Source organism: Artibeus jamaicensis, unplaced genomic scaffold (genome assembly GCF_021234435.1).
Source record: "Artibeus jamaicensis isolate MK-2021 breed Jamaican fruit bat unplaced genomic scaffold, CSHL_Jam_final contig_525, whole genome shotgun sequence".
NCBI classification, from domain to species: Eukaryota; Metazoa; Chordata; class Mammalia; order Chiroptera; family Phyllostomidae; genus Artibeus; species Artibeus jamaicensis.
Genome location: NW_026521874.1, coordinates 17,003,060 through 17,015,789, shown reverse-complemented (window position 1 = coordinate 17,015,789; position 12,730 = coordinate 17,003,060). Strand labels below are relative to the sequence as shown.

Sequence of the window (12,730 nt, the reverse complement as noted above, 5' to 3'; positions counted from 1 at the left end):
TTCTCTCTCCTATCTCTCCCCTTTCAAATGGAATATATTTGCTTATAAATTGCACAATAGTGAATGGATTTTCTACTTTTACCAGTAGATCATACATAGATATTAGTAAAGCAAATTGCTAACAAGTTGTTCATTGACTGTATTTTGAGATATGTAGAAACAGCTGGTTAAGGCAGTGAAAAACAAATTGCAGGCATTTTTTCTAGGCAGGATATGAGAAGTACTGCTTTTTAGCGATAGTACACGTAGGAATATTTGAACACTTTGGAGTAAGTTTTTCAATATAGCAAGAGTAAACATTTCTGTGTAGATATCAGGACTTGGTAGATTAATACTTAAGGGAGATTAACGAGCTAATGGTGGAGAAGTTTAAGTTTCAGTTGTGTAGACTGATACAAATGGTGATTTTAGTTTTTTTTCCAACAATCAATATTTTATAACCTTGACTTTTTTATTAGGATTCATAGTTCAATCCCATAATTCTTTTGCTGACTCTTAGTGTTTATCATTTCAGAACCACTCATGAATTCTTGTTTGGTGCTCTTGCTGAACTGGTTGATAATGCAAGGTATGTAGTTTTGGGGCATACAGGCTGTGCTTGAAGAGTTTTGGGGTGGTTGTGACCTTTTTGCTGTGAAGACGTGGGAGGAATGCAAATCTGTAACAACTGTAACTCACTCCTGAGAGGCCCATTACCCAAAAGACTGTTTTTAATAACATGTTAGTTGATATTTCCACTTTATTTGATTAACTTTAATTTATTTATTGCTTTGTGTTCCAGCATAAAAATAATGAACCTATAACCTCCAAAGCTACTTTCCCTTGTGTATTACAGCAAGATAATTGTAAAACAATTAAGATAGAAATTGAGGAATCAAATTAATGAGATAGATAAGCTCTGGTTTAATTTGAATTATGAGAAGAGTATACCATCTAATGTCTCTAAAATTATATCCCATTTCTGTTTCTTTCCAAACTGTATATTTTGTTGTCTGATGACTGCAGTTTATCAAAGCATTTTCCATTATTAGCAGCTGTGCTTGAAGAAATCATTCTGTAGCACTGTGTTATATATACTGAGTTGTTCTTGGTGATGGAAGTGTATAAATGTTACTGTGTAAGACTGAAAAGTTTAAGTTGCTTCAAAGATAAGCAAACAAAAACCTAAGCAAGATTCTGTTTATATTGAAAGTGTTTGTCTAGTTTCTGAATGCAAACATAAAATTTAGACATTGTTTATCAACTAGGCATTGGTGACTAATGAAGAGGGAAAGAGTTGACAAAGTACTTTTTTGTTTTTGAAGATTTTGTTTATTTTTAAAGAGAGAGATAGGAAGACAGAAATAGAAGAAGAGAAACATCATTCGCCTCTCGCATGCCCCAGTTGGGGACCTGACTCGCAACCCAGATGTGTCCTGACTGGGAATCAAACCGGGGAAATCAAACCCCTGAGACATTTGGTCTGAGGGGACAATGCCCCATCCACTGAGCCACACCAGTCAAGGCTAGAAATAGTTTTAAATAGATTGCCAGCTATTGAGTTTGCTGATAATTTTCTGTCTACCTGTGTTTATACTGTAAACCTATACTATTGTTACTTTTAACTCTACTATTCATGGGAGTACGAGGTCTGTCCAAAAAAAGTCCAGCCATTGTCAAAATGAGAACAGTTTGCGCAACATCGATGTAGCCTGGCAGCCAAGGAGAGTAGACTGGAATGTACATGTGTGAACGATGACGACTTCACTGTACTAGTCAGTATGGGCAGTAGATGCCTTTTGAGTGAGTATGTGTACTGTGTGGCCATTCGCATTCAAAATGACTGAGCAACGAATCTACATTAAATTTTGCATTAAGCTTGAACATTCCTTCACCGGATCTATTGGGATGATTTAGAAAGTCACAGCCATGGGCAACTGCTGATTGGCAACTGAGCTTGTGTTTCAGTTGATGGCAAGACTATAATGGGATACCTCAACTTCCTTTCAGTGTTAGGGAGGATAAGATTATGGGCTCGTGAGTCTACTGACTACAGTCTGCTGACTGTAGTGCATATATCATGAGGCTTGATTTTTCGTAAGCTTTGTGGCAGGTTATTGTTTTCCTTTTTTCTCAATCTCTTGTTGAGAAGGAAAAATGGAGAAGTTATTGGAACATTTTTTATGATTGTAACAAAGAAGAACATAGACTTAAGTCAGTTCTTAACATCTAAAGAGGAATGTTTTTACTTCTAGATGTTTTCACTAATACATATCTAGGTTCTATGTGTCATGTGGTTATTTTAAATAATTTGGAGCTCCAGAAGTTTTAATAATACAAGGAAAATTGTATTACCAAGTGTAAAATGTATAGCTTTAATGTATGTTGAATGACTGTCTGAATTTCTGAAAGTAGACTCAAAATAGTATCCATCCTACTTGAGAAACTATGCATATTTATTGCTGATACTTCAGATTCTAATTTAAATCTTGATTTTTTTTTCCCTTTTAATTTTGCAGAGATGCTGATGCCACCAGAATAGATATTTATGCAGGTAAGATGGATGTCACTTTTTTCTTCTAGTGCCCAGTTCCTTTTCATTGCTATGCCTAAGAAGAAATGAATAGTAAATAACTGGTTTTTGGAGCCTAAGGATATGGCACAGTCACTCTAGGTTGTAGGTAGAAACAGGGTAGCCCTGGTTAGGCATGGATAATAATAGAACCCAAGAATATTGGTGTAAAGAAACTAACACAGGGTGACCAGATCTATAGATCTATTCAAATAGCCACCAGAAGATTTATGGGGATGGTAGAGTAGGGTAGTGGGGAGTGTAATACCAATAACCAGTGATTTTACTGGTTGAACTTAGGAGGTGAACAGGTTTGTGGTACCTGTGGCCAAAGAGAGATCTTGTTGGGAGTCCAGTTTCTCCTGCAGCTGTGGTGAAGAGCAGTCCCAACTTGTAAAGTTGCTGGTGTCCATTGCATAAAACAGCTGAGTAACTGGGTTGGCACTAAGGTTTGCAAGGAAATGTTCTCAAACAGGTGTCAGGTAGGAAGGAGGGCTGCTGTGCTTAGAATTTAAAGATATTGAAGCGTGTACTATTTGCTTATTTAATTGGCTCTGTTTGTCAGTAAGAGGGGGTGCAACGGTAGGATAATTCTTAGTCATTATCAGTAGCTTTTTTTTTAGCAGTTTGCTTTCTGATTGTTCAGTGTTTGTACTAGTACTTCTTTTTGGTTGTTTGAATGCTTAAAATCTGGAAGCCAAATAGAGGAAGAAGATAAATCCAGTTTGGATAGCATGATCTGTTTTTCAGAGGACTTATGAAGTCCTCTGAAATGTTTGAGGTAATCTTTTGAATAACATCGACTAGCTTCTGAAAAGATTTGAATGTTATGGAAATACACAGTTACCCGATGATTTCTTTTCTTCATAGATCCCTTTGAGAAATGATAACAAGCACACAACTAAGAAGTAATTATTAGAAACTCCAATTTAATATAATATGAAGAATCTCCCCAGATACGAATTTCTCATGCCTGATAAACTTTTGAGTAAAGAAAATATTCAACAAATATTCAGAACAGCTAAAAGCCAGCTATACTGCTTAATTTCCAAAAGCCTTTTGTTTAAAAAGCTCTGCCAGAGTGGTGAAAATAAGACTCCTTTATTTTTAGAAGAAGCTAACAGGAAAAAGGGGTACGGCAGACCATTTGAAGATGGTTACTAAACCCTCAGGCCACATGGAGGTGCCAATGTGTATCTTACAACTTAGTGTACTTTATTGAGGAGTAATTACAGCTATCTCTGAAAGAAGTGGTAGCTGTTTTAATCATTGCACAATAGCAGAGCAGAGAATGAGCCCATACTCCAAGAGACATTGAAGGGACAAATCATCTTAACCAAGTCTATTTGGAAGGTGCTTTTAAAAAAAGATAATCTCTGCTCCCTTCTCTCTCACCTTTGGTAGGTGAATTTCAACAAGGAAATTTAGTCCTTGACACTGAGAATGCAGAACAGTTAGATTTTAATTTAAATGAATAAAAGGCTGAGTGCCCATTTATTCTGTGCTCAGTGCTATTCCTTTTTAGCTTTAGGAGGAGTCTAGAGAGAATGAGATTGGACAGACAGCACTCTATGGAGAATTAGATAACAATAAGGTAGTTAGGGATTAAATGGTACGATAGAAACGCTACACACTATAGCATTTTGGAAAAAGACATGATTCACTCTTAAGATTGGAAGTCTTGGCTGAAGTGTCCTTTATACTTTTCTATGGGAGGAATAAAAGCAACCTCGTTTTACAAGTAAAATTATATGATTAGTAATATCTAATATAGGGGCATCTTGCTTTATTGTGCCTCACTTTATTGTGACTCATAGATGTTGCACTTTTTACAAGTTCAAGGCAAGATCCTCTACTAGCAAGAAGATTATGACTTGCTTTTATTGCATTGGTCTGGTACTGAACCTGCAATATCTCCAAGGTGTGTCTACAGTATAAAGTTTTTTGGGGGCAGTATTATTCTATCTCCTGTTTTGAAACTAGATTGATTCTGAACTTGGCAATTTCCTCAAATATAATATGTAGTTTCAATTCACCATAAAGTCACTTTTTAGAAGATTTATTTAAACTTAAGAAGGGTGCCTTGGTGGGTGTGGCTCAGTTGGTTGGAGCGTTGTCCCACAAACAAAAAAGGCTTGTGGGTTCAATTCCCAGTCAGGGCACAGGCCTAGGTTGTGGGTTCAGTCTCCAACCCCTTGTTGGGTAAGTGTAAGAGACAGCTGAATGACATTTCTCTCCTCCCTCTCCCTCCCTTCTCCTGCATAAAATCAATAAGCATGTCCTTGGTTGAAGATTTTTTTAAAAATGATAATTAAGAAGATAAAGCTAAGAAGGGTGAGAAAGGAACCAGACTGTCAAAATGTAGAGGTGTCCACTTACCCAAAGCATTCCTATTAGATGGGGCCAGACAATAAGGTGCCTGTAGAAGTAGACTGTGTTTTTACTTCTTAACTTTGTTGGTTAGGTAGGGAGTTCCACCCCTCAAAGATCTCTTCTGTGAGGTCAGGTCAGTGGTTCGTAAATGGAAAATTAGTGGGAGCAAATGGAACTGAAATGAATACTGTTCAAATAGATTGAAAAGTACAGTGAAGAACTTGGGAGTCATTTTATTACAACCTCTGCTAAGGAAAACAGTATTTTATCTTTTCTGACTTTTGGCTTATAGTTGCATCTTACATCCTTTCATTTCTTTCTTTTTGCTGTCTTTTCAGTGGAGTTGGTGGAGAGATGTGAGGCTAATTTGGAGAAGCCAGACTTGGCCATGTTGGGGGAATCTTAGATGTATAGCCTTCCAAACTGGCTCTGATAATCTTACATAGCTGCTGCCAGGATCTGAAGCACAACTCAAAGAAGACAGTTTGGCTTTGTATGACGAGAGGGGGATAATACAACCCCCAGCTACTTAGACTCTCCTCTGTCTAGAACCCCTCTTCCCCCTTTCATCAAAATCTTTTCCTTAGAGGCTTCCGATATCACTCGATTGACTGATTAAAGTAAATACCAGATGTTAGGAATGTATCTCTAACTTGTGGAGTGTCTGGGGAGATAATTTTGAGCAGGAAACCTTGTAGTTCTTGCTCTAGCTCAGTTATTCTTAGAGTGGTCCACTGATGGACAGTATTGGGATCATGTGGGAGCATGTTAGAAAGGCAAACACTTAGGTACCACCTCAGACCCACACAATCAGGCTGTCTAGGGTGGACCCCAGAATCTTTAATAAGCTTTCAGCTAGAGCAAACTACATTTTGCTGTAGCTGATATTCCTCTTAGTCTCCTGCGTAAATCCTCCTATTTACCGGATTTGCTACAGTGTAGCATCAGTTAGACTGTAAGCTCCATGAAGGCAGTACTCACATCTGCATTGTTCACTGCTGTTATCTTCACCACAGAGTCAGGCGCAAAGGGAGTACTCAGTAAATATTCATCAAATAAACAAGTGATGTGGATAAACATTGTAGTTAGGTAAAGATGCCACACTGCCTGTTTGCAAAGTTTGAGGAAGTCATTGCTGTGTTGGCTAGTTTCTGTTGGCCCTGAAGGGTTGCACATGACCATGCATCTGGACACTACAGCAGCTTACAGGCTCTAGGTCACCATGTGGCTAGGAGGATCCTCCACAGATGGGTTTCTTAACTTCATAAACCAAATGGAAACTCTTGAAATGAAGTCCTTGAACAAGAAAGGAATCTCAGATCCATTGTTTAGTAATGTCTGCAAGTCCTGTTAAAGAAACAAAAGGGCCCAAAAGTAACTTCCTACATAGCATTCAAGAAATGCCACCAGTGATCCTTGGGGACTTTTTTTTGGTGATTTTTTTTGTATTCATTATGCTATTACAGTTGTTCTATTCCCCTCCCTTCATTCCCCTCCACCCTACCCCCCCGTCCCCACCATTACCCCCCCTTTGTTTATGATCATGTGTCTCAAGTTCTTTAGATTCTATATTTCCCATACTATTCTTGCCCCCCCCATCTATTTTCTATCTACTGTCTATGCTACTTATTTTCTGTACCTTCTCCCCCCTTCTCCTCCTCCCACTCCCCTGTTGCTAACCCTCCTTCCAGGACATCTTTAAACGCTCCAACATCCGAATTATAGGGGTACCAGAGGGGGAAAGGAACAGCCACCTTGGGGACTTTTCTAATGCACTTGGTTTGAACCAATTTCCAGGTCCCAAAGCAGCGTCTTCATGTACAGTTTTATGGCTGAAGTGTACAGCATAATGACTCTTGGCTAGATTTAGAACATTTTTACCATAATCTCTACCTGAATTAGTTTGGGTCTCCATATGACACTCTACTTACTCCCTCTAGAATGAACTTTGGGACCTTTATGCACTTTTTTCTTGTACTTGGTCCTGCTTGCTAGATCTCATTTGGATTCTCTAGACTGATAAGAGGCACTGCCATAAGAATAATTTTTCTTATCTACCAGTAATACTCCCAGGAATGTTCTTGTTCTTTAACTTTCAAGAAGCACTTACTAATGTTTCAGCAAAGCTAAAAATGTTTAGCTTCCTGAACACTGAATGATACTTGAAAATCTGTGGTATATATACTTCTGAAATACTATTTTAAATTACATTAACTAGTCTATTTAACAGAAGGGGGTCATGACTCACTTGAATCTTTAGCATGAGGGGAGGACACAGAGCATTTTAAACAGATTCCTCAGCTTAAATAGTAGTATAAGTTGGTGAACTGCAGCTTAGGGGAGACAAAAATTCTTTAGTTAGGAACTAGGCTTCAAAGCAGCCCTGGATGTGTTCCTGTAGTACCTTACATAGACCTCCCTTTTAATAGAAGTGCTCTTCTGATTCCAAGGCCTCTGCTGTCCCTCCTTTGCCTACCTAGTCCTCATCACTGGGTCAAAAGGTACCTTGGAAACTCTAGTATGGGCCTTGCCCTATCTGGGAATCTTCTCCAGTGTTCATGATATGACCCAGACTACTTTGAGTAACCACTTGCCACTGCAGAAGACAGCTGCTAAAAGAAGAGTGTCTTCTACTCACTGGAATGGCAGTCACAGTCTGTTGCACTGCTTCCTGTTGTCAGAGAAGCTCTGCCATGGCTGCTCTGTAACTTACCCTCAAAGGATTATTCCTTCTTGCAGTCAAGCTTACCCAGCTGGGAACCAGGCAGCTTTCACTATGCTGCCTGTGCCATCTTAATTCTTGGTAGAGGAGCCATTTGAAGGACCCATAGCCATGTGGAGGTTCAGTTGGTGAATACAGATAGCCCAGAAACTGCAGTCTGCGGGGAATAGTCCCATAGAGACTTAATAATTTGTATTATAGATGGCAGCTGCCACCCACCACTATGCACATAGTATGTCTGGCTTGATCACTTTGTGTGAACCTAACCCAGAAAGGAGATTCCTTGTTGGATTTGAGCAGGTATAGCAGGCAGTAGTGGGAGTACTTCAGTGGCTTGGGGTTCACAATAGAAAGTAGAAGTGGACATAATCAAGGTGGAGACAGGCAGAGGGGTGGTTGAGGTATGTGTGAAATACATATCTATTCAGTGGTCCTACGTGCTGGGCCAGGTATTCCTTATCCTCCATATGCAGTCTCTCAAGCTTTGTCATGAACTGGAAATTATTGGAGAAGCTTTGGGAATTTCCATCTCTAAGGGCCCTGATTTAACTCACACTAGTTAGGTCTGTTACAAGAAGCTAGGTTTACCTCACCTTTGTGAACTAACCTTCACATTGATCCACCTTTTGATCATACCCATGTTGCTGCTCTCTGGAGGGTAACCGCCTAGTAATGGCAGCCTTTGCTTTTACAGAAAGACGAGAGGATCTTCGAGGAGGATTTATGCTTTGTTTTTTGGATGATGGAGCAGGAATGGATTCAAGTAAGTGATTGCTTATTTGGGGGAGGATATACCGTAAACATTTTTATAAGCTACTTACTGTATTAACTTCTGTTTTTGTTGCTTCGCTTTTGTGACTTGAAGATCTATCCATAGAGAGAAGAGTCTGTTGCAACATCTCAGGCTTAATTCCACTAATGGATTTGCGGGGTCTTGTCTTAGCGTGGGAGCTAGCATCTGAATGGTAGCCTGAATCAGTCAGATTGCCTGTCTTTTGACATTATATGTGCCAGCTTGCACAACATCCTTGAGCCAAAACTATAGGACCCCCTCTCCTAGCCTCAAGCCTTATTACTGTGTTTGGGTAACAGAACATGGCCATAGTCATGGCTAAACTTAAACTGACAGGCTAGTCAGGGGTTCTGTCCAGTTGCCTCATGGTTGTAAATTTCCTTGGACAAAGGTTTTCATTAAACACACAGCCCTGCTTTGGTTAGCAAGGCTCAGACCTTCATTTTTGAGGAGCCCGAGAAAGAAATGCAAACTTTTTACTCTCCTATGCCTGTCACTTCAGGTGATGCTGCCAGTGTGATCCAGTTTGGGAAGTCAGCCAAACGAACGCCTGAGTCCACGCAGATTGGGCAGTATGGGAATGGGTTAAAATCGTAAGTACACTAGAAGCCTGTCACAGGACTTAAAATCAAGTGACACTGTCCTGTTTCTGTCCCATGAAAACTTTCCTCTTGCTTGTCTCTATCCCTGTAACTCTGGAGCAGAAGACAAGTTAAAAAGGAGTAGTTGGGGACTTACTGTTGTTCAGCCTAGTGTACTTCACAGATTGAGAAGTATGAATGTCCAGAACTAGTTGGGGTGGGAGAAGCTTTTCTTTTGGCACTGCGTTCTGGTACAGCACCTCCCGTCCTGTTGAAAATTGTTATTTTACCCCAGGGTTGAGGTATTGAGGTTTTGTGGGGTTGGTATATATCTGATAGTGAGGAGGTTGCTTCATGGCGTAGCAGTGTACCCTGAGCATCTGCCACATATCACATTCTGTGCTAGGCACTGAGATCTAGGTGAGTTGGAGAGATCCAAACCCTCCCCTCTTGGAGGACATGGTCTCCACTCTCATACCCTGCTAGGTCCTGTAGCAGGAACCTACCTAATGTCTTTAAATCCTTGGGACTTCTTTCTTGGTTCCCAGCCCTTGGTTCCCACTTGTTTTGTGTTTGGAATGTGTTGTTCTGGTTTTGACTGAAACCCCAAGAGAAAGGTTTCTATTTCTGAAATGCTCACTTCCAGCTGTACATACCTTTGAATGGAATAAGTTTTAGTGGAATTGGAGTTTGCACAAATGGAATTCTAGGTCACATTTCCAATCTTGCTGTGGAAACGTGTTATTTTGTTTGTTAGAATGTGGTGGTCAACAGCATTAGTTGTCCCTCACATGGAGCCTGCTTTGAAGGAAAGTGACTTTGGGGACCTGGTTCCTGGGCTTTTCAGTTTGTCTCTCAGGGCAGGAACCAAATGGTGATAATAGGCACTTACCACGTGCCAGGCACTATGCTAAAAACTTTACTTGAATGATTTTGTTTAATCTTCACTGTGGTCCTATGAGTTGTAAGTACTTTTATTCTCATTTTCAGATGAGGAAATTGAGGTTTATAGGGGTGAAGTGATCTGCCTAAAAATATAAAAATGTCCAAGTGTAGAGATATGAACCAGGGATTTCTGAAGGCAAAGTCAGAGCTGTTCGTCTCATTTAAGTCAGAAACTAAAGTTCAAATCTCACCTCAGCCCCTTAATTACTTCTTTGAGCCTCAGCTTCCTCTTCTATAAATTGAAATTATGATTTCATACCGAGTCGGTTAAGGATTAAATGCTATCATTGCTGTGAGAGCCCTAGCCAGGTTCTAGCCTCTTTTTTTTCTTTTTTAAGATTTTATTTATTTACTTTTAGAGAGGGGGAAGGGAGTGAGAGAGGGAGAGAAACATGCAAGAGATACATTAACCCAGGCATGTGCCCTGACTGGGAGTCAAACCAGTAACCATTCAATTCAATTCACAGGCTGGCGTTCAGTCCACTGAGCCATACCAGCCAGGGCTAGTCTCTTTTTTAATTTCTTTTTTTTGATCTTTCCATGTCAGATTCCTGACCTAAATCACTGGGTCTCGGGCAGGGCCTAGGAATCTCTGTTTTTCATAGGTTCCATAGGGGATTCTGGTGTGGGCCAGGTAAGTCCTCAACGACTAAGGTCCTCCAGAGTCATTGTGGTGTAAGGAGCACTGCCTTGATTGTAGGCCACCTTTGTCCTGTCTGTCTTTTCAGTTCTCTGGCCTCAGGTAAGCCATTTGATCTCTCCAAATATCTATTTTCTAATCAAGAAAACAGGATTCTCATCTCTGGTAGTCCTTCTTACAGAGTAAGTTTCATCAGCAAATAAAATGTGACTGAAAGCTTAGAAAACTGGGAAGGAAAGCATACAGAAGTTGAAGGTGTTGTCATTACTATATTTGTAGTAGGACAACTTTTATAAAGGACCCATTGAGATGGAGCCATCTGGTGTTCAGAGTGAATTTATTTTGAAACCAATTCAGAAGTTCAAAAAGAGTTTTAGGAAAAAGTGATTTGTGGTGAGAATAGGGCTGAGAAGCAGGGAAGCCAGCAGAAAGATGGCATTTCAGGGATGTTGCTATTCAGCCTCCACGGTCATGTTCAAAGACAGTAAGAAGAAAGAGGCACAAATTGAGAGTTTTTGCCAAAATTAGGCAAGAATAAGCTTTGCAAAAGACAAGATAATCTGCCTTATATTGCCACCCAAAAGCTTTAGGGAAGGAGGACTATGAAATTGTCAGGGGAAGGAGCATTGCCAGAACTTGGGAACTAGAAGAGGAGAAAAAGAACTTGGCAGCCCCCAGAGTGTCTCTGGATAGTGTCCTGGGAGTTTTCCTGAGCATTTGGGAAAATGGGACAGGGCATTCATTTGTGTATTTGGCATACCAGTCTGGTTTATATTTGTACATAGATGAGAGTAATAAGACTTTATTGCCATCACCTCCCTAGGGGTATTATGAGGACTAATGAGATAATAGCCATAAAGCTTACATGCTGCTCAGAAGAAAGGAACTAAATCGCTCCATTGTTCAGTGGGTAGTCCTGCCAGTGGTGCTCACGCATCTTCCGGGCAACTGTTCCATGTTGTCTGGAAGGGCCTGTCCTGGCCTGTTCCTCGGATGAACCAGATAGAGGAAGGAAGCAGTTGATTCTGTTCAGACTTTTGCCTTGTGGAAGTGAGTCTCTAGGCACATTTCCCGGAAACAGTTGCATCCAAAAGCAGGGACCCGCCTGTGTCATAATGAGCTTGAGATGGTGAAACAATTTTGAGACTGAGTATGGCTGTAGTTATAGGACCTGAGCCAATTATACACCTCTTTGAAAACTGATCAAGAATTATATTTTATACAGTTAGCCTCCATTTTGGCTGAGGCCTGAGATTGTACTTTTTTTTTTTTTTTTAGGACTTGTGAGCATAGATAGTAAGTAGGTTGTTTCCTTGACAGTGCTGCCATTTGATGAATGGATGGGAGGGAGTTTATGTCAATAAAGGAAGGACAGGATGGGAGCTGGTTGTGGTTAGCATGGAAGATGACGTATTAAAGGTATCAGTTTCTGGAGTGAAATCTGATGGGGGCACAGTCAGAGGGTATATATAGCAGGCCTTGTGTGACTGGAATAAACCTAGAACATGGGCAGCAGGGTTACTTGTTATCATTGTGGCAGCAGCCGGAGGGAGAGACTAATGATTGACTAATGAATGTGCCTTAGAAGGGTGTTGAGCTATCCCTGCGTGGTAAGTGTGGTTGAGAAGGTTTGAACGAAGGACTGAGGCCAGGGGAAGGGCAGAGAAGGAGTGTCAGATGGGAGGAAAGGGGATGAGGGCTGTGGAGCTTAGCTCAGGATCCTGGGACCTTCTTAGGGAGGCCTTTCGGAAGCCCTCCAAAGGGCTTGAAAAAGGTAGATTTGCTCCTTTTTCAGATGAGCTTCTGAATCTCTTGGAGAATAACCCATTTCTTCTTTTTTTCAGAGGTTCAATGCGAATTGGGAAGGATTTTATCCTTTTCACCAAAAAGGAAGACACCATGACCTGCCTCTTCCTGTCTCGTACCTTTCATGAGGAGGAAGGCATTGATGAAGTAGGTCTCATCCTTGTCCGAGTTGCCATTCCATGTTTCCTGGGTCTGCCCAGGCTGTTTTTCATAGGTCATTTGCAATTCTGGGCTCATTGGGGTTACAAGATTGCAGCCATGCCCCTGTTAAGTGGGGTAGCTGGTTGGATGAATCGGTTGAGGGGTTAAAGCAGATATC

At 40.6% G+C, this 12,730-nt stretch overlaps 1 protein-coding gene across 4 annotated transcripts in view; it reads left to right on the top strand.

Annotated features, from left to right (window-relative positions):
- Nucleotides 1–12,730, top strand: part of MORC2 (MORC family CW-type zinc finger 2) — a 40,099-nt gene that overhangs the window by 7,860 nt on the left and 19,509 nt on the right. For 3 of the 4 annotated variants that reach the window (XM_037166844.2, XM_037166846.2, XM_037166845.2), the window contains exons 2-6: nucleotides 515–568; nucleotides 2,499–2,533; nucleotides 8,341–8,409; nucleotides 8,942–9,032; nucleotides 12,450–12,558. In XM_037166844.2, coding sequence (XP_037022739.2) covers nucleotides 515–568; nucleotides 2,499–2,533; nucleotides 8,341–8,409; nucleotides 8,942–9,032; nucleotides 12,450–12,558 — 358 coding nt within the window. Of the gene's footprint in view, nucleotides 1–514; nucleotides 569–2,498; nucleotides 2,534–5,262; nucleotides 5,418–8,340; nucleotides 8,410–8,941; nucleotides 9,033–12,449; nucleotides 12,559–12,730 lie in introns of those variants that run through there. The other variant, XM_037166847.2, reaches the window with a different exon arrangement.